The following is a 22,157-nucleotide window of genomic DNA, read 5'->3' on the forward strand; positions in this document are numbered from 1 at the left end:
TTTGTAGGATTTTCAAAGTATTGTGTGAATACCAGTATGCTAAAGCAGATTCTTTAATCACACAGTAGGACTTTGTTTTGTTTTGTGATATTTTTTATTTGAAGGAATATCCATTTTTTCCCACAACAATTCTTACTGAATTTGTTGAAGAAATTGTCAGTGAAAAAAAATGGCCATCCTTATGTGGAAAATGGATCACTGAATGGCCTTTAATTTGGAGAGTAGTAATGGTGCCCCTGATTGATGTACATAGCAAGATATGTTTTAGTTTGCTAAATCATGTAATATCCAAAGAACCAAATTTTTTTTAGTTTTACTTTTATTTTAGTTTTACTTTTTTAAACATTAAGCTTCCTAAATGTTACTATTTTATTTCCTTTAAATTGTATTTATAGTTATAATTCCATCAAGCTTATATGATTTTCTGCTATGTGTTATAATGTTAAGATTAAAAAAAAGAACTTTTAACGAAAGTATACTGCCATGCTGGCATAACTATATAAAAGATATGGAATGTTATTTCATATCAAGATATGAACTATCTTGACAGTTTGGAATAATTCATTGCTTAATATAAAATTGGGAAATGTTATGTAATTACAAACATATTTTATTATATAATTTAAATAATTTTATATAATATGTAAGTATAATAATATCCTTATAAGTCTATCATTTAATGACATATACCAAAACAAATGTTTGTATTTGTATGTATTCATCATGAGCACTACTATTGCCTCTGGAAAAGGCACAACTGTTGACTGCCCTGTTGTTCTATGGTGAATTCCCACACTCTAGATTATCTCTCCCCCCACCCCCAGAGTATTTCCTTTTCCAATAAAAGATGTGATCCTTTAGGGCGGGAATTATTTAGCTTTTGTATTTGTGTCTCTACCATAGCTTAGTACTTAGAAAACGTTTAATATACTTTTTTATTCATTTATTCACACCACATGGTAAAGACTTAGGATACTGTTCTGTTGGCTAAAAGGTTTGAGTCTAGCTTATTATAGGGCACATCACCAGCATAGTGGTCAGTTAGGTGATTCATTCTTTGGCCATAGCAATCCATGAAAAAGATAAAATTACAAAATGGCCCAGTCCAGTGTGACCGCCTTCTACTTATATGTCATGAAGACTTTTTTCCAGAGGATAATCATGAAGTGTTAAACATACTGAGCCTGAATAGCATCACAAAAAATAAGATTGAGGGGCAGCTAGGCGGCGCAGTGGATAGAGCACCACCTTGAATTCAGGAGGACCCGAGTTCAAATGTGATCTCAGACACTTAACACTTCCTAGCTGTGTGACCCTGGCCAAGTCACTTAACCCCAGCCTCAGGGGAAAAAAAATAAAAATAAAAAATAAGATTAATTGTTTTAAAAGATAGAAAATGTCAGGTTATTATGTGGGAGCCATTTCAGAATCCACTATCTCTTCTATTTGCAATATTGACCTGTTAGATCAAAGGCCAGAATTAATATCAGATAAGGATAGAGTTGAGATGATAATACCGGAGTAGTTAAAAGCTGAAATTCTGTCTCTTTAAACAAGTTTCTAACTGGGTAAAAATAAAGACAATGATTCTGATTATCACTACCTCACCCAAAGAAGAATTAGGGACAAAATCAATTTAGTATGCAAGCTTATATGTCAAGTGTTCAAGAGGTGATTTGTGGAGGATTACAGTGGTCTGGCCTTAGAAACAGTGAAAAGCAATAATGGGGAAATCAATCTCAAAAACATAAGATTTAGTTTTGCCGTTTTTATCCTAAAAGGATTTGAAGAAGAACCTGGAAGGACAAGTAGACATAAAATGGAATGGATCTGTAGCATGTCTGATCTACTCAGTTAATGTCAGTGACTCCTTATTAATTACAAGATCACATAATAAATACTCCAGCATTCAATGTTCTTTTCACAACCTTGTCCCTTCCTGGTTTTTCATGATTAGACTTTGTTCTTAGGGAGAGAGTCAGTCAGCATTTATTAAGCATCATCTGTGTGCCAATCAGGCACCATGCTAAGTATTAGGGATACAAGAATTGCTGCTGTTGAATGTAGCTACCAGGGACTACCTGACACTGACCCTCTGGATGCAGCCAGTCTTGGGATATCTCTGGAAACTCCTTGTTGCCACACTTGAATTCTGCTTTCTGACCAGATTCACCACTCCCCAGCCTCCTTCTGTTCCTGTGCAAAGCCATTTATGTTACAGCGTGGCAGGATTAGGCCTTCCTTGAGACTGTTTAAACCCTGCCCCCTCTGCTTTTCTTGGGCACTCCAGGGACTTCTGTTCTATGTGGTGCTCTGAATCAGAATTCTCCTGCCCTGGTTAAAGATCCTATTTTTGCTACTTCGGTAGTCTTCTTTATTTCAGGTTGACAGGATTCCCCACTTCCTCACACAATCCATCCTCCTGACTTGATGCTTTTTCACTAACTATTCCCCATGTTTAGAATGGTCCCCCTCTTCTACTTCCTGGCTTCCCTGTTACAAATCTACTTTATTCATGGATGTTATTAATAACCTCAACCCTCTACCCAAGAACAAAACCTAAAAAAACAGCAGGATCAATTAATTGATATCTCTGCTTTTTCATTTCTCTAATACTTTATCAGAAGGATATTTACTGGTTTAGAGAGGACCTACACACTGGCTTTTGAAGATGATTCCATAGCCTACCACACCTCTGTTACACATTTGCCTTGGAGGTGTAGACAATACATGATTCTATTAGGTTTTAACAGCATTTTTTTATTATGAAAAAAGCATTTGGCTTATATCCATTGTTGCAGATCCTGCCCTTATAAATATAAGAACCTTATAAAGCTGTAATTTGTCATTCACATAAAGGGATTTTGTGTATTAAAAGACAGATAATCCTGTCCCTCAATTCAGGAAACATTTATTGCTAGCTAAAAACCAAAACACCAACTTTTATCTCCAGGATTTTATCTTTTTAAATGTCAATTTTTACTGATGTCTTTTGTTTTTACATGACCTTCATTTCTCAGTTTATCCCTCCCTTCCAGAAAACAACTTTTATAACAAAGACTGAAGTGGGATTAGGGGTGGGAGCAGAGAAGGTTTCTTGGCAAAATCAGTCAGTAACTGATAACCAAGTCCTCCATATAAGGTGTTGCATTTCACATCCATTGTCAGCACTGCTTCAGAAAACTGGGAGAGATGCAGTTTAGTCAGTATAATTTTACAGCGCTCGGTTTTAGGATTTTTGTTGTTTTTCTTACCATTTCCATTTTTGTAATCCTCATGCATATTGTTTTCAACTTTCTTTTCTTTGTATCTGTTGTATAACTTCCTATGCTTCTTTGTAGTTTTCATTTTCATCAGTTGTTATTGCATAATGATATTCTGTTACTTCTATATCCTGCAATTTATTTAATGATTCCCTAATTGACGGCCATTTCCCTTTTGTCTTTTAAATTTATTTTATTAATTCTGAACTTATACACCCTGTCAAAATATTTTAGGGACATCCTTTTCCCCAGAGCTAAGGCCTAGTAAGTTGGCTGTGCCCTGAGTTTGGCAAAAAAACTTGGATGATCTCACTCTGTGGCAAGATGTATTGCTTTGACCAGTACCAGGTGTTCACTGAGGGATTCATGATTTTAGCTCCCCCTATTTCCCAGGAGCCTGAGAGCCAACATCTATCATACCTCTTGACATGTTCACAATCTCTGTTCTTTGTAACTAAGGGAACCAAACCAGTTATCACTCCTATTCCCACTGCTTCTGTATCCACTGTGGACAATAAACAAAGGCAGGACTCAGGAATGCCTGCATTGTCCATGCATGAGTCTGCTTAGGAAATGCCACTCAAGGCCTGAGAATGATTGGATCACGGGCTAGCCCATTTATGTCTACAAGGTACTGTCTTTGCCTCAGCAAGATAAGCTCTCCTCCTCAGGAAAGGGGGACTTTACTAGTAAGTGCCTTCTTCATTTTTTTGAAATTAATTAAACTTCTGTTGGATCCCTGACTCTCCTAACTCTATAGTCTGCTCTCTTTGACTCTGGCCAACCACAGTTTAGGGGCCAGTTTCAGTCAAGTTGACAATCCTCACAATCCATACAGTGGAATCGAAAAAAAGGGAAATGTGTTTGGAAAAAAGTTATATAACCCATACATTACTTTCATAACTTTGTATTTTCTGTGCATCTTTTGAAATTTATTTGGGAGCAGTATTGCTATTGCTAATCCCCTCTCTCCCAAAACAAAACAGAAGAAAAACTCCTGGTAACAAATAAGCATAGTTAAACAAAATTCATTCACATAGTAATCATTCATATGGTACAGAAAGGAACATACAATAAATCTGCATCATAAGTCTTTGTCTGGGAAAAGATAACATGCTTCATTTTAGGTCCCTTGGAAGTAAGATTTGTTTTAACTTGGTTCAGAGTTCTTAAGTCTTTCAAAGTTGTTTTTCTTGACTATGTTGTCAATGTATAAATTGTACTTCTGGCTCTACTTACTTTTCTCAGTTTCAGTTCCTACTTCCCAGGAGTCTTTGAAAAAGGTGTCATCAATTATTAAAGCAGTGAATTTCCTTTATATTTTTATACTATGATTTATATAGCCATTCTCCAATTGATTGGCACCTCATACCTTCCAGTTCTTTTCCTTTTCTTTTTAATTCTTTAGGATTAAGTTGTAAAAACAGTATTGCTGTTGTTTTGCAACTTTTTCCTCCGTGGAATTTTTATTTTTGTTGGGAACCATTCCCGCCCTTTCCCCATTTGATATGTTTCCACACCAAATTAAGTGTGTATCTCTGTGTGTGTGGTTTAGTCTTCCTTTGTCTATGTCAGATGAATGAACTTATACCTGCTACTACCCTCACTATTTCCTCTGTTTATATGCTCTTCTTATACATACCAAATATGAGAAATATCAAAACAAGCAGAACAGGAATACATTTGTACACAATGTACAGCAAGAAGGTGCAATGATAAACTATGAAAAGATTCCTCTCAGTAGTTCCATAATCCAAAACAATCCCAGTAGACTTTGGACAGAAAATGTCATCTGCAACCAGACAAAGAATTAAGGAGACTGAATGTAAATCAATAGATGCTGTGTTCACTTTTTTTTTTTTTTCTGTTGTTGTTTTTAAACTCTCCCATGGTTTTTCCTATTTGCTCTGATTTTTTTCTGTCCCAACATAATTCATAAAATAATGTGAATTAAAAATAAACTTATAAAAAGAGAAATATCACATTTCATTTCTTTTTCTTTCTTTCTCCATTGTTATAACCTTTTTGTCCTCTCTTCTCATTCTCCTATTTTAACTGATTTTCTAATTCTTAGTCTTCCTCATATTTTGAAGACATAAAGGTTATAATGAAGCATATATTTCATCTCCAGTAGATTAGTAACCCTAATTCATTATATAGCTCCTTTCATTTGCACAAATGAATTTATTTTTCTGGGGTTCTCTTGACTCTTGTATTTGCTTTATAGACTGGTCTTTTCATCAGAAATACTCGAAAGTATCCTATTTCTTTATTTCCCTCCCCTCCCCTCCCCCCAATAGGTTTATACTCAGCTTTGGAATATAAGTTAGTTTTACACATGAAGCCATATCCTTTTCCTTTTGGAATGTTATATTTCAAATTCTACTTTTGTTTATTGTTGAAGCTGCCAGGTCTTATGTGCTCTTTGGTACTTAAATTCTCTTTAGGATGCTTGTAATATTTTTTCATTGATGGGGAAATTGGACTTTCTTTTTTTTAATGGAAGTTTTTTGTTTTCAAAAAATGTGCAAAGATAATTTATTCAACATTGACCCTTGAAAAACTTTGTGTTCCAGTCCCCCTGCCCTTTTCCCCCATCTTCTCCCCTAGATCACATGTAATCCAATATGTTAGACATGGTAAAAATATGTGTTAAATCCAATATAGGCATACAATCATCTTGCTGCACAAAAATAATCAGATCAAAAAGTAAGAGAGAAAGAGAGAGAGAATAAAATTCAAGCAAATCACAACCAAAAGGGTGAAAATATTATGTTGTGATCCACCTTCAGTTCCCACAGTCCTCTCTTTGGGTATAGATGGCTGTCATCATCACAAGATCATTTTAAAGTATTCCCTAGTACTCAGCTTAATGTATGGCACATAAACAGGTTGTGAATGCTTTTTAACCAATTGGTTGTTCAAATCCTGTGAGCAAAGGGATGGAAATTGGAAAGGGCAAGACCAGAAATCAGGGACAAAGAGTGTTTCTGTTTATGGAGCCTTTAGAAGTGTTTCTTTAAAGGAACCAGATTGTGGAAGTAGGCAAGGGGAACTGGTTGTCAGATTGTAGAGAACCTTGAATGCTGGGATCGGGAGTTTATCTTGTATTTGATAGACATTGGAGAGCCACTGGATATTTTTGAATAGAAGAGTAATGTGTTCAGAGGACTTGTTCTTCCTGAAGATTAATTGAGCAGCATAGGGAGTATAGATTTGCTGAGGAAGAGGTTGGATCCTGGAATATTCATTAGGATGTGGTTTCAGTTTTTTGGGAAAGTAAAAACACAAAGTAGGATGAATTGCAAGGTAAAAAAAGTTGTATTTTGTAGGTAGGGCACAGTGATAATGGGCAGCTAGATAGCACAATGGGTAAAGTACTGAGCCTGGAGTCAGAAGGACTGCTCTTCTTGACTTCAAAACTGCCCTCAGACACTTACTAATTAGTTTCTTCTGAGCAAAATTGATAGATTTTTTGCAGCTGGACAAAAGCTAGTCACCCTTTTGAATTCACCTCAACTTGTCTATGTCCCCCTTAAAACAGTATTGGGCATTGCTCATTGTACACAGAGTGTCTTGGTCTGTGGTAATTCTGAAAGGAGGGTCTTCAGGGAGGCCACCATAGTCACCTGTTTTCTTTTCTTTCCCCAGGCCATATATGACTGCCCCTTCCTACCCTTACCCAGATTCCATCAACAGACAACATTGCCTGGACGCCAACTATGCACCTGTGGGCTCTGCCAGCTTCTTACCAAAAAATGGTGATTTTCCTCAGGTAAGTTCCTCCTGCCCTAATATGTATGCCCCAGGATTATTTGGGGCTTTTAACCAGACTTGCTTTTGGAACAGATTTGAATGGTCTTTTTGGAGTGCCTTCTAGGGAACTTGAAGGCACCCTCAGCCATTCCCTTTACCAACTTGTCTTTTGGGATCTTGTTTTTATCTCTTTGCTGGTTGATTTTACTTGGTGGTGATGCTTTTGAAAGGAGATATGAGACATTTTCTTCAGCAGAGATCCTGTAGCTAAAGTGTTCAGCAGGCTTTAGCTGCTTCTGAGGCTTTCCTCTTATGTCAGAGTCACATAGCTTCCATATGCAGAGACCTGGTTTGGTTGACTTTGTAGGGTACCTGGGCAAGACATCAGCATGACCTCTGTTACCTGGTCATGTCCTGAAGTGATTGTTTTGCTTGTTCAAAGTCCTCTAGTTTTAGATGGAGGAAATGGCTTTTTCCAGTTGTGAAATCTTTTCTGGAAGCCTGTGCCATAGGCTAGACCCAGAGGGAGTATCGAGGAGTTTCACGTTATGGTAACTGAACTTGGAATTTTGAATCAAGGCCCCAGTGTCCCATCCCAACACTTAGAATTGGGAAGGCACTTTTCTGGGAAGAGCCTGTGGAATATAAAAAACTTCTCTTTCTTATCAATGATGTGATATTCAACAAATCACTTATCCCTTTGGAGTTTTCTTGGTCAACTGAAGGTTTAATTCCATGACTTCCTAAGGTTCCTCTCTATAATATATCTTATTTCTCTCCCTCTTCATTCCCACTGTCACTATTGTATTTTAATCTGTCATGATATCTAGCCTGGACCATTGTGAAAACAGCAACATGGATCTTCATATCACTAGTTTCTCCTCTCTTCAATCCATCTTCCAAATTCTGTCAAAGGAATCTTCTTAATACCTTATCTTCCAGCTCAGAAACCTTCAATAATTCTATGATGCCTACAATTTCAGCTACAAACTCCTTAGTCTGGCATTCAAGGTCCTCTATAATTTGTCTCTACACTGTCTATCCAGATTTATCTCAAACTACTCCTCTTTATGTCCTATATACATTAGCCGACCTGGATTACTTCATTGTTTCCTATTTTGCCTTCATTTGTGGACTGCTTCCAAATCTATAATTAGTTATTTTGACATCTCCTACATTTCCCTCTTCCCTTTGTCTACTTTCATGGCCCAGCTCAAATGATATCTCTCCCATGAAGCCTTCCTTGAATCTTTTCAGAAGTTTTCCCTTTCCTTACTCTATTTGACTTTTTCTATGTGAGGTTATCATAGCTATTTGTGCACATATTCATTCTCCTCCTAGTATGAGCTTCTTTGGAGCAAGAATTGTATCAATTTAAAAAATCTTATATCTCTAGCACCCGACAAGTTATTCTTCTCTACTAGTGGTATCAATCCTAGTAGACCTCATCTTAACATGATAATAATAACATTATTTTTGTTGTTTTATATTTTTATTTATTTTGTCAAACATTTCCCAATTTAATCTGTTTAGGCCCCACTGACTTGACATTCCTGCTTTACATAACTGGAATGTAGTTTATATTGGTCTGATTGAGTTGAAGATAGTTCTTCCATCTGAGCCTCAGTTTACTGTCAATTGGGGATTATACTTGTAATGCATATCCCACTGGGTCCTAAAGAAAGTGCTTTGTGTAGTTAAGGCATTTTATAAATATATTCTATTGCTGTTATTTCCCCTTGCTCTTACCCTGGCCATGGAGTGTCCACCTTCCTTCTTGCTTCGTCTACTTAACTGCTACAGGGTTTGACTTTGATGGAAATCAACATCTCCCTTCCTTCTGAAGAGATAGAGGAGGAGGAATACCACTTCTTACCATATTTCCTGCCCTGTACCCTCAGATTCCCATTGTGATCATCTTTGCTACTTGGATAAACTAAGGACTTTCAGGCCTCACCATCCATCTACCTACTGAGCTCTTTCCATCATAAGTCCTGTGTATGAATTTTCTTTTTTGTGTTGTTGGCCCAATTAGAATCTTTTTTTGGGTCTTTCAGTTCCCTTTCAACTTGACTTTTGTTTCTGTGTTCTGAGTCCCAGTGCCCGGCCATGGACAGATCTATATTCCTACTTCTTTTCATTAGCGTCACAGGTCAGCAACCTTTAAGTTCAACTCAATTTGTCTTTCTTTACTTTAGATGTCATCATCATGTATTTCCCTTTCCATTATCATCTTCTCCATCTTAAAGATTGGCATAACAGTAAAAAACAAATGAACAAAAAAAGCATTTATTAAGCACCTGCTGTGTGCCAGGCACTGCTAAGTGCTGGAGCAGCTCACAATCCATTGAGGGAGATAACATGCAAATAACAATGTCTAAACAAGCTATTTTCAGGTGGAAATGATCAGCAAAGAGGAAAGCACTAGAACTAAGCAAAACTGAGATGCTTCCTATAGAAGGTGAGAAGTTAGCTGGGACTTGAAGGAAGCCAGGGATAGAGAAGTGGAAGGAGGGCCTTCCAGGTTTGGGGACAGCCCTGAGCCCAGAGGTGGAGTGTCTTGTTCTAGGAATAGCCCAACACTTTTTCCTTTGGTACCAGTCCTGGCTTCCCTCCTTTCCTCATTAATTCCCACTGACTGGGCACCACATGGCCAATATAGTGAATCCTATCTCTTCCATTTGGTCTGAAGTTCTTTTAAAATTTTTTTTATTAAAGCTTTTTATTTTTCAAAACATATGCATGAACAATTCTTCCACATTAGCCCTTGCAAAATCCTGTGTTCCAACCCTCCTCTTCCCCCATGCCCTCTGATGGCAAGTAGTATATGTTAAACTTGGTAGAAATATTTGTTAAATCAAATATATGCATACATATTTACACAATTATGCTTCACAAGAAATAAAAGAGAAGCAAAGTAAAATGCAAGTAAACAACAACAAAGAATGAAAATGCTGTGTTATGATCCACACTCGGTTCCTACAGTCCTCTCCCTGGATGTAGATGGTTCTCTTCATTGCTAAACAATTGGGACTGGTCTCAATCAATTCATTGTTGAAGAGAGCCACATCCATCAGAATTGATCATCGTATAGTCTTATTGTTGTTGTGTACAATGATCTCCTGGTCCTGCTCATTTCACTCAGCCTCAGTTCATGTAAGTCTCTCCAGGCCTTTCTGAAATCATCCTGCTGGTTGTTTCTTACAGAACAATAATATTCCATAACATTCCTATACCACAGTTTATTCAGCCATTCTCCAATTGATGGGCATCCACTCAGTTTCCAGTTTTTGGCCACTACAAAGAGGGCTGCCACAACCATTCTTGCACATACAGGTCCCTTTCCCTTCTTTAGTATTTCTTTGGGATATAAGCCCAGTAGTAATACTGCTGGATCAAAGGGTATGCCCAGTTTGATAGCCCTTCGGGCATAATTCCAAATTGCTTCAGAATGGCTGGATTCATTCACAACTCCACCAATAATGCATCAGTGTCCCAGTTTCCCCACATCCCCTCTAACATTCCTCAGTATCTTTTCCTGTCATCTTAGTCAATGTGACAGGTGTGTAGTGGTATCTCAGAGTTGTCTTAATTTGCATTTTCCTGATCAATAATGATTCAGAGCACCTTTTCGTATGGCTAGAAATAGTTTCAATTTCTTTATCTGAAAATTGTTTGTTTGTTTTCTTTTGGTCTGAAGTTCTTGCCTGTGTGGATGTTACAAAAGTCATCTCTTCCCTCTCTGGGTCCATTAGAATAGGGATATGGGGGGTAGATAGGTTGATCTGTGATATAATAGTGACAATGAAAATAGATCAATGACAAGATTAAGGGGGCAGGGGATCATTCTTAAATCTTAAGAACTGACACTCTGATGTCACCCCTGATTTCATCTCTACTTCTTTGTCATGAGTGTGTTAAAACTAGAAAGGACCAGACTCATTTTATAAATGAGCAGTGCTTCTCTGTGCATCACTTATGGGATGAGGCACAGAGCTGGGATGTCACCTCCTAGGTGTTGGGTGCTGCTCTTGTGACAAGAGGAGGTGATCTATTTTAGACAGCCCCACTGTTTTGGAGAGGGCTATTTTCCCTTTTATCAAACCTTGGAAAAATCAGTAGGGACATTATTGCTCCATTTTCTTTGTGAGAGTTAATTGAGGATGGATTAAAGAGATCAGGGCAGTTAGAGGGCACAATGGATAGAGCACTGGCCCTGGAATCAGGAGGACCTGAGTTCAAGTGCAGCCTCAGAGACTTAATATTTCCTAGCTGTGTGACCTAGTCACTTAATCCCAAATGCTTCACAAAAGAAAAAAGAAAAGAAAAAAAAAAAAAAGAAGAAGGAGATTAAAAGCTAATGCAGTAGTATAAATAATAGGGTAGTGAGAGTCTTTAATCTCATCTCATATGAATACTCATGGTGGTGGTTTATGAGAGCAGAGGATACAGGTTTGAAAGAACTCATGGGAAAAGCAACAGCAAGATTTAGAAACTGATTAAATATGTAGAATAATGAAAAATGAGAAGGTCAGAATAAAACCAAGATTTCAAACCTGATTGACTGATTGGTAGGATGTGAAAAATGGAATAACAAACATTTATAGATAAAGACATTTTAAAACAAATAGAAAAAATAAACTCTTTGTGTCCTTCCCTCAAGTCAGTCAGCAGGTCCTGTCCACCACGTTTTAGATGATTGCAAATTCAACATTAATAGATGGAATTCTTATCTCAGGAGTTCTCTGTTACTGAAATCCCAGTCCTTTCTTAAAGGGATAATTTCTCACCATCTATAAAAAGTGGTTTAAAAAAAAAGACCATCAGTTTTAGCTGATTGGATATTGTCTTCATCAAGAGCAGATGTGATGATCAACTATGATGAGACTTAGCTCTTCTCAGCTCTATAAGAGCTAAGTCTTATCTCTTCTTAGCTTCAGAGTGATCCAAGACAGTTCTATTGAACTTTGGGTGGGAAATGCCATCTGCATCCAGAGGAAAAACTGTGGAAACTGAATGTGTATCAAAGCACACTGTTTTTACCCTTTCTTTTTCCCTTTGTAGTTTTTCCCTTTTGTTTTGATTTTTTTTTCCCCAACACGACTCATATGGAAACATGTTAGAAATTGATTGTATATGTATAATAAGTCAGATTGTTCGTTTTCTTAGGACTGAGGAAAGTAAAGGAGGGAGAGAAGAAAAAAAATGGAATTCAAAATTTTACAAAAATGAATATTGAAAACCATCTTTATTTTTAATTGGAAATTTAATATATCATTAAAAAAAAAAAGTTCACATCTGAGCTGATTAGACAGTGGTTTCATTAGATTGATTTGTTTGAACAACTGGACCCAAGATGTTATCTTAGTAAAGGGTCTCTAATGGAAAGCCTCTATTTTTGCTTACAGGCTGTCAAGTGACTTAGACAAAGGTATTAGTAGCCTGCATGGTGTCAGATGTGCAAGTTACACCCAATTGGGAGGAAGGATGCTCAACATCGTTGATGACAGAGTTGGGAACCAGAAAAGATCCTCACAGGATTTGATTCAGTCTGAGCCACTTAAACTTTCCGCTTTTACCTCATCTTGCTGGAGTCCAAGCCTCTAAGTCACTTCTTGCTTATTTCCTTGTCCTTCCCACTTCTGGCACCTCCCTCCTTCCCCATTAAGATATAGGCTTCTTGAGGGCAGTTTATACTTGCTTATATTTGTATTCCTACTGCTTAGCTGAGGTCCTAACACATCCTAAGTGCTTAATAATGCTCTAATAATTACCCTTTTTGGGCATCTCTCTCTCTCCTTTAATCTTGTGTCTTCCCATTTGAGCACGTATTTTTGCATCTTTCTCTCCTTTTTTTCCTTCTCTCCTCTCTCCATGTTTGCATTTCTCATTGCCTTACTGTTGTTTCTGGTCCCCTTTTTTTCCCCCAAGAACAGGAATGAATGACTCATCAGCTCCCATCATGTATTTTACTCAAGAGCTGTGGGCTCGGGGAGACGATGAAATTCCATTTTTTCCAGAATTAAAGTGGCCCTTCTGAACTGTGGGAAATGTCAGTAGCCTAGAGAAATAATCGCTACTCTTGGTGGAATTTAAAAGTACAAATCACTGACTTTCCCATAAACCAACTTTCCAACCAACTCTCCCCATGCTGTTGTTGAGGCCTGGTTAGAGTGCTTAGTTTTAGCTGACTCAGGCTAGAATCCCTTAGTGGGGGTGGACAAAAAGAACTTTTCACCAAAAAGGGAAGCCTAGAGAGCTCTGAGAAAACTGAGTGATTCATTCTGCTTTCTCTGGGGTTTTATTGCATTGCCCAGCATTGTGGACTGAGGCCCAAAGGGTTTTTGTGCAAGCTTCCCCTATTTTTGGGCATCAGCTCCCTGTTTAGTCTTAAGGCTAAATCTAGAACTTTGTGATGAGTGTGGGTTTGGGACGCTCTGCATTGGCTTAGGATGAATTGTATTTGACAGGTATTTCCTGAGTATCTTTTCTGTTCAGATCCTATGCTAGGCTTTGTGGGAAATGCAGATAAGGCATCCCTAGGGGTAATGGAAATAACCCTGCATTGGGGACTAGTCTTGGCTCTACCATTAGTTCACTCTGTGACCTTGGGCTAATCCCACAGATCCTCTGGGGCAAAGTTTTCCAACTCTGTAAAATGAGAGTACAGGATGAAATGATTGCTAGGGTGCAGTCCAGAGACAACAGGCTATCTGTATTCCTTCCAGCTCTGAAATCTTGCGTTCTATGTTTTCAGGCCTTTTCTAGCTCCATGATCAAGTACCTATGGCTCTGGTTCCTCTAGAGGATCTATTTGTCTACCTCTCAGTGAGACTTCAGTGTTGTTTGCTTTTGAAGTTCTGATTCATTTCTTGCTTTTATATGATTAATAGTCCAGGAACCATTTCCTGAGTCTTTACTAAGCCTTATCCCCTTTAGGTCCTAGGCTTTCTGTCCCCCAAATCTCCAAAGCAGCAGTAACTGTCTTGCTTCTAATTCTCTTTTATGAAAGTTTACTGTAGCCATAATGTCAAACACAGGAGCTTGGGAGTTGGACAGAGAAGACAAAGATTCCCTTCTCTGTGGATTCCCTGGAGATAATCACTGTTTGTATAGAGATCAGAAAATGCATGTCCCTGAGTCCTAGGAGATTAAACATTGGGCAGTTTAGAGGAAGCCCCAAGAAAATGAACATTGAGCTTTAGAGGGCTGCAGTTCTGACCTTTTTTTTCCACTCTGTGACATGACCTGGGTACCATTAGGAGGGAGCTGACCAGCTGTCTGGAGGCTTTGCCTGTACTTTTGCTGCTTTGAAAATATTTGCAAAGCTCTGTTTTATCTGTCTTAGGAGGTAAGATAACGCTGTATTTTCCTGCCTCACCCACCATTCTGCCACCTCCCATAATGCATTGTATTCCTCTCCGTTTGTCCTTTCTCCACCAGGCAATCTCCACTGCCATGTTCGGTCCCTTTGAGAACAACCCCACTTTTCTTTTTTTTTTTTATTCATTTTTCCAAATTATCCCCTCCCTCCCTCCACTCCCTCCCCCCAATGACAGGTAATCCCATACATTTTACATGTGTTACAATATAACCTAGATACAATATATGTGTATAAATACCATTTTCTTGTTGCACATTAATTATTAGCTTCCGAAGGTATAAGTAACCTGGGTAGATAGACAGTAGTGCTAACAATGTACATTCACTTCCCAGTGTTCCTTCTCTGGGTGTAGTTATTTCTGTCCATCATTGATCAACTGGAAGTGAGTTGGATCTTCTTTATGTTGAAGATTTCCACTTCCATCAGCATACATCCTCATACAGTATTGTTGTTGAAGTGTATAGTGATCTTCTGGTTCTGCTCATTTCACTCAGCATCAGTTCATGTAAGTCTCTCCAAGCCTCTTTGTATTCATCCTGCTGGTCATTTCTTACAGAGCAATAATATTCCATAACCTTCATATACCACAATTTACTCCATTCTCCAATTGATGGACATCCATTCAACTTCCAGTTTCTAGCTACAACAAAAAGAGCTGCCACAAACATTTTGGCACATACAGGTCCCTTTCCGCTCTTTAGTATTTCTTTGGGATATAATCCCAATAACAGCAATGCTGGATCAAAGGGTATGCACAGTTTGATAACTTTTGGGGCATAGTTCCAAATTGCTCTCCAGAATGGCTGGATTCTTTCACAACTCTACCAACAATGTATCAGTGTCCCAGTTTTCCCACCTCCCCTCCAACATTCATCATTATTTGTTCCTGTCATCTTAGCCAATCTGACAGGTGTGTAGTGACAACCCCGCTTTTCATAAGCCAGCATTGTGACACCAGCTTCTCTGGGGGTGACCACATTATTCATTTTGGTCTGTCACCTATTAGTGATTGTGACGCCAGTGGCCTTCCTGCCCCCCTCATTTGTCACTGGTGACAATGTCCAAAATGCTCCTGTTCTGCTGAAATCAATTAAGAAACATGTATTAAGTCCTGACCTTTTGCATAGTAAGAATCGGACTGAGTCAGGAAGACCTCAATTCAAATGTTCTGTGATCAGAGTAAGGGACCCCTCTGAGTCTCAGTTTCCTTCTCTGTACTTACAGCTAAAATAAGATTGGGTAATGTTTGTCAACCTTAAAGCATAAGAAAAATGTTAACTCTTATTGCCTTCGGTTTGTGCACCCTTAGGCCATCCAAAACTTGAGGAATATCACAAGTTGTTTCATCTAGCTTCCTTCCTTACGTTGGCCCTGTCCCTGCTCGTTCTCCTGCACTCCCACCTATATGAGGGTGCTTCCCTTGTCCTGGAAAACTTGGTGTGTGATGGAGGAGCATTGGATTTGGGAGCCATGGGAGGAGGGGGTCCAGGCTGCCCTTGGAGTTAACGTGGCCTGGCTTGTGGCCATGCTTCTTTACTGAGCTAGATTCACTTTCCTCACCTGTGAAATAGGTGTGGCAGTAGTTACTTTAACTACTTACTGGGCTGTTGTAAGTTATACACTTTTAAAAAGCCTTCCTGTGTAAAAATGTGAGTTGTATTAGTGTTAGCTGCCAGAGCAGTTGGTTCTCTCTTGGATGACTCTCCTCTTAGGATACTTTTCCTTCTATCTAGCCAGTCAGTATCAGCCTCCTCACACAGCCCAGCCCTTTTCTATCTTTCTTCTATGCCTGACCCCACTCCCTAAGCTTTAAATTTCAGGGGCTCTGGCCCACTTCCTGGTCCTTGCACACAATGGTTCCATATACTTTTGTTTATTTCTATTATTATAGCTTTTTATTTACCACATATATGTATGCGCAATTTTTCAGCATTAGCAGTTGCAAAAGCTTTTGTTCCAGTTTTTTTCTCCTTCCCCCCCACCCCCCTCCCCCAGATGGCAGGTTGACCAATACATGTTAAATATGTTAAAATATGTGTTAAATACTATATATATATATATATATATATATATATATATATATATATATATATATATATATATATATATATATATATAGTATTTATGTATGTGTGTGTATATATATATATATATATATATATATATATATATATCCATATCCATAGTTATTTTGCTGCATAAAAAGAATCAGACTTTGAAATAGTGTACAGTTAGCCCGTGAAGGAAGTAAAAAATGTAGGCAGACAAAAATAGAGGTATTGGAAGTCTATGTAGTGATTCAGTCATCTCCCAGAATTCTTTTGCTGGATGTAACTGGTTCAATTCATTACTGCTCTATTGGAACTGATTTGGTTCATCTCATTGGAGAGGGCCACATCCATCAGAATTGATCATCATCCAGTATTGTTGTTGATGTATATAATGACCTCCTGGTTCTGCTCATTTTACTCAGCATCAGTTCCTGTAAGTCTCTCCAAGCCTCTCTATATTAATCTTGCTGGTCATTTCTTACAGAACAATAATATTCCATAACATTCATATACCACAACTTTTTCAACCATTCTCCAATTGACGGGCATCCACTCAGTTTCCAGTTTCTGGCCACTACAAAGAGGTCTGCCACAAACATTTTGGCACATACAGGTCCCTTTCTCTTGAAAGTCTTGACCTTTTGTTCTTCCAGATGAATTTTGTTGTTATTTTTTCTAGGTCATTAAAATAGTTTTTTTGGGAGTTTGATCGGTATAGCACTAAATAAATAGATTACTTTAGGTAGTGTTGTCATTTTTATTATATTTGCTCACCCTATCCAAGAGCACTTAATGTTTTTCCATTTGGTTAGAGATGACTTTATTGGTGTGGAAAGTGTTTTGTAGTTTTGTTCATATAGTTCCTGACTTTCCCCTGGCAGATAGATTCCCAAATATTTTATACTATTGGTAGTTACTCTAAGTGGAATTCCTCTTTTTAACTGTTGGATTTTGTTAGTGATATATAAGAATGTTGATGACTTATGTGGGTTTATTTCATATCCTGCATCTTTGTTAAAGGTGTGGATTATTTCTACCATATACTTTTTTCCCCCCTGATCTGACATTTACTTTTTTTTTTTAATTAATTTTATAACATTTTTTTTGATATACATATGCATAGGTAATTTTTTTACAACATTATCCCTTGTACTCCCTTCTATTTCGAGTTTTTCCCCTCCTTCCCTCCACCCCCTCCCCTAGATGGCAGGCATTCCCATACATATTAAATATCTTATAGTATATCCTAGGTACAATATATATGTGCAGAACCGAATTTTGTTGTTATTGTTGTTGCAAAGGAAGAATTGTATTCAGAAGGTAAAAATAATCTGGGGAGAAAAACAAAAAAAGCTCACAGTTTACACTCATTTTCCAGTGTTCCTTTTCTGGTTGTAGCTGATTCTGTCCATCATTGATCAATTGGAATTGGATTAGCTCTTCTCTATGTTGAAGATATCCACTTCCATCAGAATACATCCTCATACAGTATCATTGTTGAAGTATATAGTGATCTCCTGGTTCTGCTCATTTCACTCAGCATCAGTTGATGTAAGTCTCTCCAAGCCTCTCTGTATTCATCCTCTTGGTCATTTCTTCCAGAACAATAATATTCCATAACATTCATATACCATAATTTACCCAACCATTCTCCAATTAATGGGCATCCGTTCATTTTCCAGTTTCTAGCCACTACAAAAAGGGCTGCCACAAACTCTACCATATACTTTTAAAGAGCAAGCTGTCCCCATGTCTGGAAGTCCCTTTCTTCTTACACCTGCCTTTTAGTGTCCTTCAAGACTCAGCTCCAGTCCCCACTGCTCCCAGTGCTTTCCTTTCAGAGCGACCTTTCATTTGCTCAGCATTTTCTTTTGTGTACCTCGTTATTTGTCTGTTGTGTACTCAGTTGGAATGGAACTCCTTGAGGGCCAGGACTATTACCAGACACTTACTGACTATGTGACCCTGGTTATAAGTCACTTAACTCAGTTTACCTCACTTTCCTCATTTGTGAATGAGTTGGAGAAGGAAATAACAAGCCACTCCAGTATCTTTGGTAAGAAAACCCCAAATGGGACATAAAGACTAACTTGATTGAAAATGGCTAAACAACTGAAGTATCACTAATACTTAGCACAGTCCTTGGCACTTAGTAAACATGTCACAAATGCTAATTATAGACTGACCAGGATTTCCTTTCCCTGGTCCTGTTTCTTCCTCTAAGGCTGAGTAGAACATAAATAATAGATATTAGAGGATCTGCCTGGGGTGCTGACCCTGGGTCGGGATACTTCTCTGCAAGAGTTTGAATGAGGAGGATGACTAGGGGAGAAGGGAAAGGGGCTGTTTTTCCCATTCTGGGGAACAGAGCAGAGACACAGGAAGGGAGCAGAACTCTTGAACAGAAGAGCTGGATTGTGGAAAGGTAGCTCTGCTGGCCTGGGCATAATTTAGGAGAGGCAGATAAACCAGCTAGGAGGCTGCACAAGTGGTCCAGAGATGGGTCAGCAGGGCTAATCTCGGCCCAGTTTGAAAGTGTGCACTGCCCTTGCTCCCTCCCTGCTGCTGCCCACCTGAGAATTTTTTTTTCTTCTTCTTCTTCTCCCCCCCCCCCCCCGCCCCCCCAGGCTGGGGTTAAGTGACTTGCCCAGGATCACACAGCTAGGAAGTGTTAAGTGTCTGAGGTCAAATTTGAACTCTGGTCCTCCTGAATTCAAGGCTGGTGCTCTATCCACTGCGCCACCTAGCTGCTCCCCTGAGAATTTCTTCTTGCCAGCTATTGACTGGAAATACCAACTACTGGGTTTTGTCTGTATGGGAAATCAATCAGAAATTCTATTGAATCCTTTTGGAGGTTTAAAACTTTTAAAACTATTTACTTCCTTCTTGCAATAGTTAAAAAGCCTAATGGGATATTCTGCGCAGAATTCCTGCCCTCAGATAGCATTGTGCCTTGTCTTTTTTCTATGCTAATCTCCCATCAAAGAGTATTTGTGTGTGTGTCTGGGTGTCTGCATGTGTGACATATGCATCCTAGTTATTTTGAAGAGACAGTGTGGCTAACTGGACAGGGCACTGTTTGGATATGGTGAGTTTGTGTTCAAATCATGACTGCCACGTACTGGCTGTGTATGTCTTTAGGGCAAGATTCTTATGTCTCACTTTCTTCATCTACAAATTGAAGAATTTAAACTAAGTCCCTTCCAGCTCTAAATCTGGATTTTGTTTAAAACTCCTTTCTTGCTAGGAATCTATACATGTAAAGAAAAGTACGTTAATACCTCTGTTTTTAAAAGCTGCTTCTGATTTTCTGATTTCCTCCTATTTGTGTGTTTATGTGCACTCCCCTAATCAGTTGTGTAAATTCTGGAATGGTTAGTGCAATTAAACTTCAGCAAGAGTTTGCAAATTCCCCAGATGTCTTGAAGTCGTGGAGGAGGAGCTTATGTCCTGGGACATTCCAATTTTCTTTAAATTTATATGTTTGACTAGTTACTTTGTGCTCTCTCTCTCCAATTGGATTTTCAATCCCTTGGGTACAGATAGATTTGATTTCTCTCAATACAAGTCCAGAGGAGCTGTGAAGCAAGATTTCTGAAGCATGAAAGAAGTGTCAATTGAAAGTCTTTCACTAGCAGCATATTCTGCTGATGAACAGGGGCACCTGGCTTTCTGCCCCTTACTCTTGACCTCTCATGGATACCTCTAGGACAGCAGGTGAACCAGTCATGGCTCAGCAGTACTGGCCTTCTTGGTAGTACCAAAAATTATGTTCAATCATAATCTCAGAGCTGGACAGAATACAGCAACAGGAAACATTTATATAACACTTTCCTCCCAACCACTTTCCTTATGTGATCCTTGGGAGGTGGGTATTATTATTATCCTCTCTATACAGATGAGGACAAGACATTTGCCTAGAAGCCAGAAAGATGCCTCTGGGTGCAGAACCAGCTACTATACTGAATTACCTCTCATAAAATGCAGAATGTTGGAGCTAGAAGTGACCTTATTGATCAAAATGATCAATAACAGATGTGGGAAAAGGCTCAGCAAGACGGAATGACTTGCCCAACTTCACACATCATACTTTGTCAGTGCCAGACCTTCATGATTCCTGTTTCCCCAGGCCCCTGAGTCTTCTTCTGCCTCACCATTCCCCTTAGCTTTGTTTTCCAAGACAAGTCCTAGACTGATTTCCCACTTTTTTAGTGATGAAGCTGTGCTTAGCATCATGCAATTCAATTCATTAAACATGTATGGGCTTATAAATTAATAGAATTTAGAGAGTAATTGATGCAATTCAAATTAATTAATTTAATTAGGCTCTGCTATTCTTCCTTTTCTCCACCTATTGAAGTTCTCAATCAGCAAGTATTTTTTAAAATACCTATTAAGTGTCCGACACTGTCTTAGGCATTGCAGATGCAAATACTAAAAACAGTCTTTCTTTGAGGGTCCCACCCAGACAGCTCATTCTCCTGGAAATCTTTCCTGATTTTTCCCCTTAGGATTTGGAAATGGAACTAGTCCCATTGAGATCCAAACCCCATATTTACAAATGAAGCCAAAAGGTAGAGAAGGTTAGGAATCTGCCTTGGGCTGCCTAAAATAGGACAGCTGGGATTAAAACAAAATCAGTATTCTTGCTTTCTGTCACTCAAAGCCAAGCAATCTCTCCCTCCTCTAATTTTCCCATAGCACTTTAAAGAAATATGTTAATTTTTTGTTGATGTCTCTTACTTTTTTTATTTCCCTCCCCCTCCCCCTGAGAGTCATCTCATATAGCAAATAATATTTTTAAATACTCTTCTCCTCATGGGAAAAATAATCAGGGGTGGAGAAAGACTGAAAAGGTGCACAAGGTCTCCTACCTATGTGAAGGGATGGGATCAGGTTTTCTTTTCCTATCTCTTTTTTTTGGGGGGGAGGGGCAAACATACATTTATTAAGTGCCTGCTATGTGATAGGAACTGTGCTGTCTTTTATAAATATTATTTCACTTGATGCTCACCCTGGGCAGTTATTATTATTACCTCCATATTACAGTTGAAAAAACTTACTGACAGAAGCTAAATGACTTATGTTGGTCATACATCTGGTCAATGTCTGATTTGAACTCAGGGCTTTCTTTAGGGTTTATTATTTACCCTGTTGCCTCACTTGGGCATTGTTTGGGCCCTGATTGTCTCAGAATGAATGTAGATAGCAATGTTTCTCTTGGACCAGAAATCCTGAGGATTTTCCCTTCTAAAACTATTTTTTTTTTTTTTTAATTAAGTCAAAGAGGCCATTCTTTGCTTTATTTCTTACCTTGCCTGTATCACTGAATAGGTATTGCCTCTGTCACTCTGAAACCTATTAAAGACCTTAATTTAAAAAGGCCAAAGTCTCCCCTTGTATCCAGGCCGTGTCCATTCATCCTGATCTATATCTGGCCTCTGGACCCAGATGACTCCGTAGCAGAAAGTGAGACAGATGATCTTGCACAGCCCTCCCTCACTTAAATTCAACTCAATTGCAAGTCATGACATCACCTTCCTGATGTCATGGTCATCTTGGAGAATGAAGAACAGACAAGCAAACAAACAAAAACAATAACAACAATGCTTTTACTCACTGTGCCACCTCTCTATGTCTAGGTACGTGGAGCCATGCTTCTTTATAATTTTACAAAATTTACTTCTTTTTTTTTTTGTGTGT

At 38.5% G+C, this 22,157-nt stretch overlaps 1 protein-coding gene across 1 annotated transcript in view; it reads left to right on the plus strand.

Annotated features, from left to right (window-relative positions):
- SBNO2 (strawberry notch homolog 2) overlaps positions 1 to 22,157 on the plus strand; it is a 197,269-nt gene that overhangs the window by 86,041 nt on the left and 89,071 nt on the right. The window contains 1 exon segment of the mRNA XM_074305058.1: positions 6,915 to 7,038. Within this exon segment, the coding sequence (XP_074161159.1) occupies positions 6,915 to 7,038 (124 nt within the window).

Source organism: Sminthopsis crassicaudata, chromosome 1, assembly GCF_048593235.1.
Source record: "Sminthopsis crassicaudata isolate SCR6 chromosome 1, ASM4859323v1, whole genome shotgun sequence".
Lineage (NCBI taxonomy): Eukaryota > Metazoa > Chordata > Mammalia > Dasyuromorphia > Dasyuridae > Sminthopsis > Sminthopsis crassicaudata.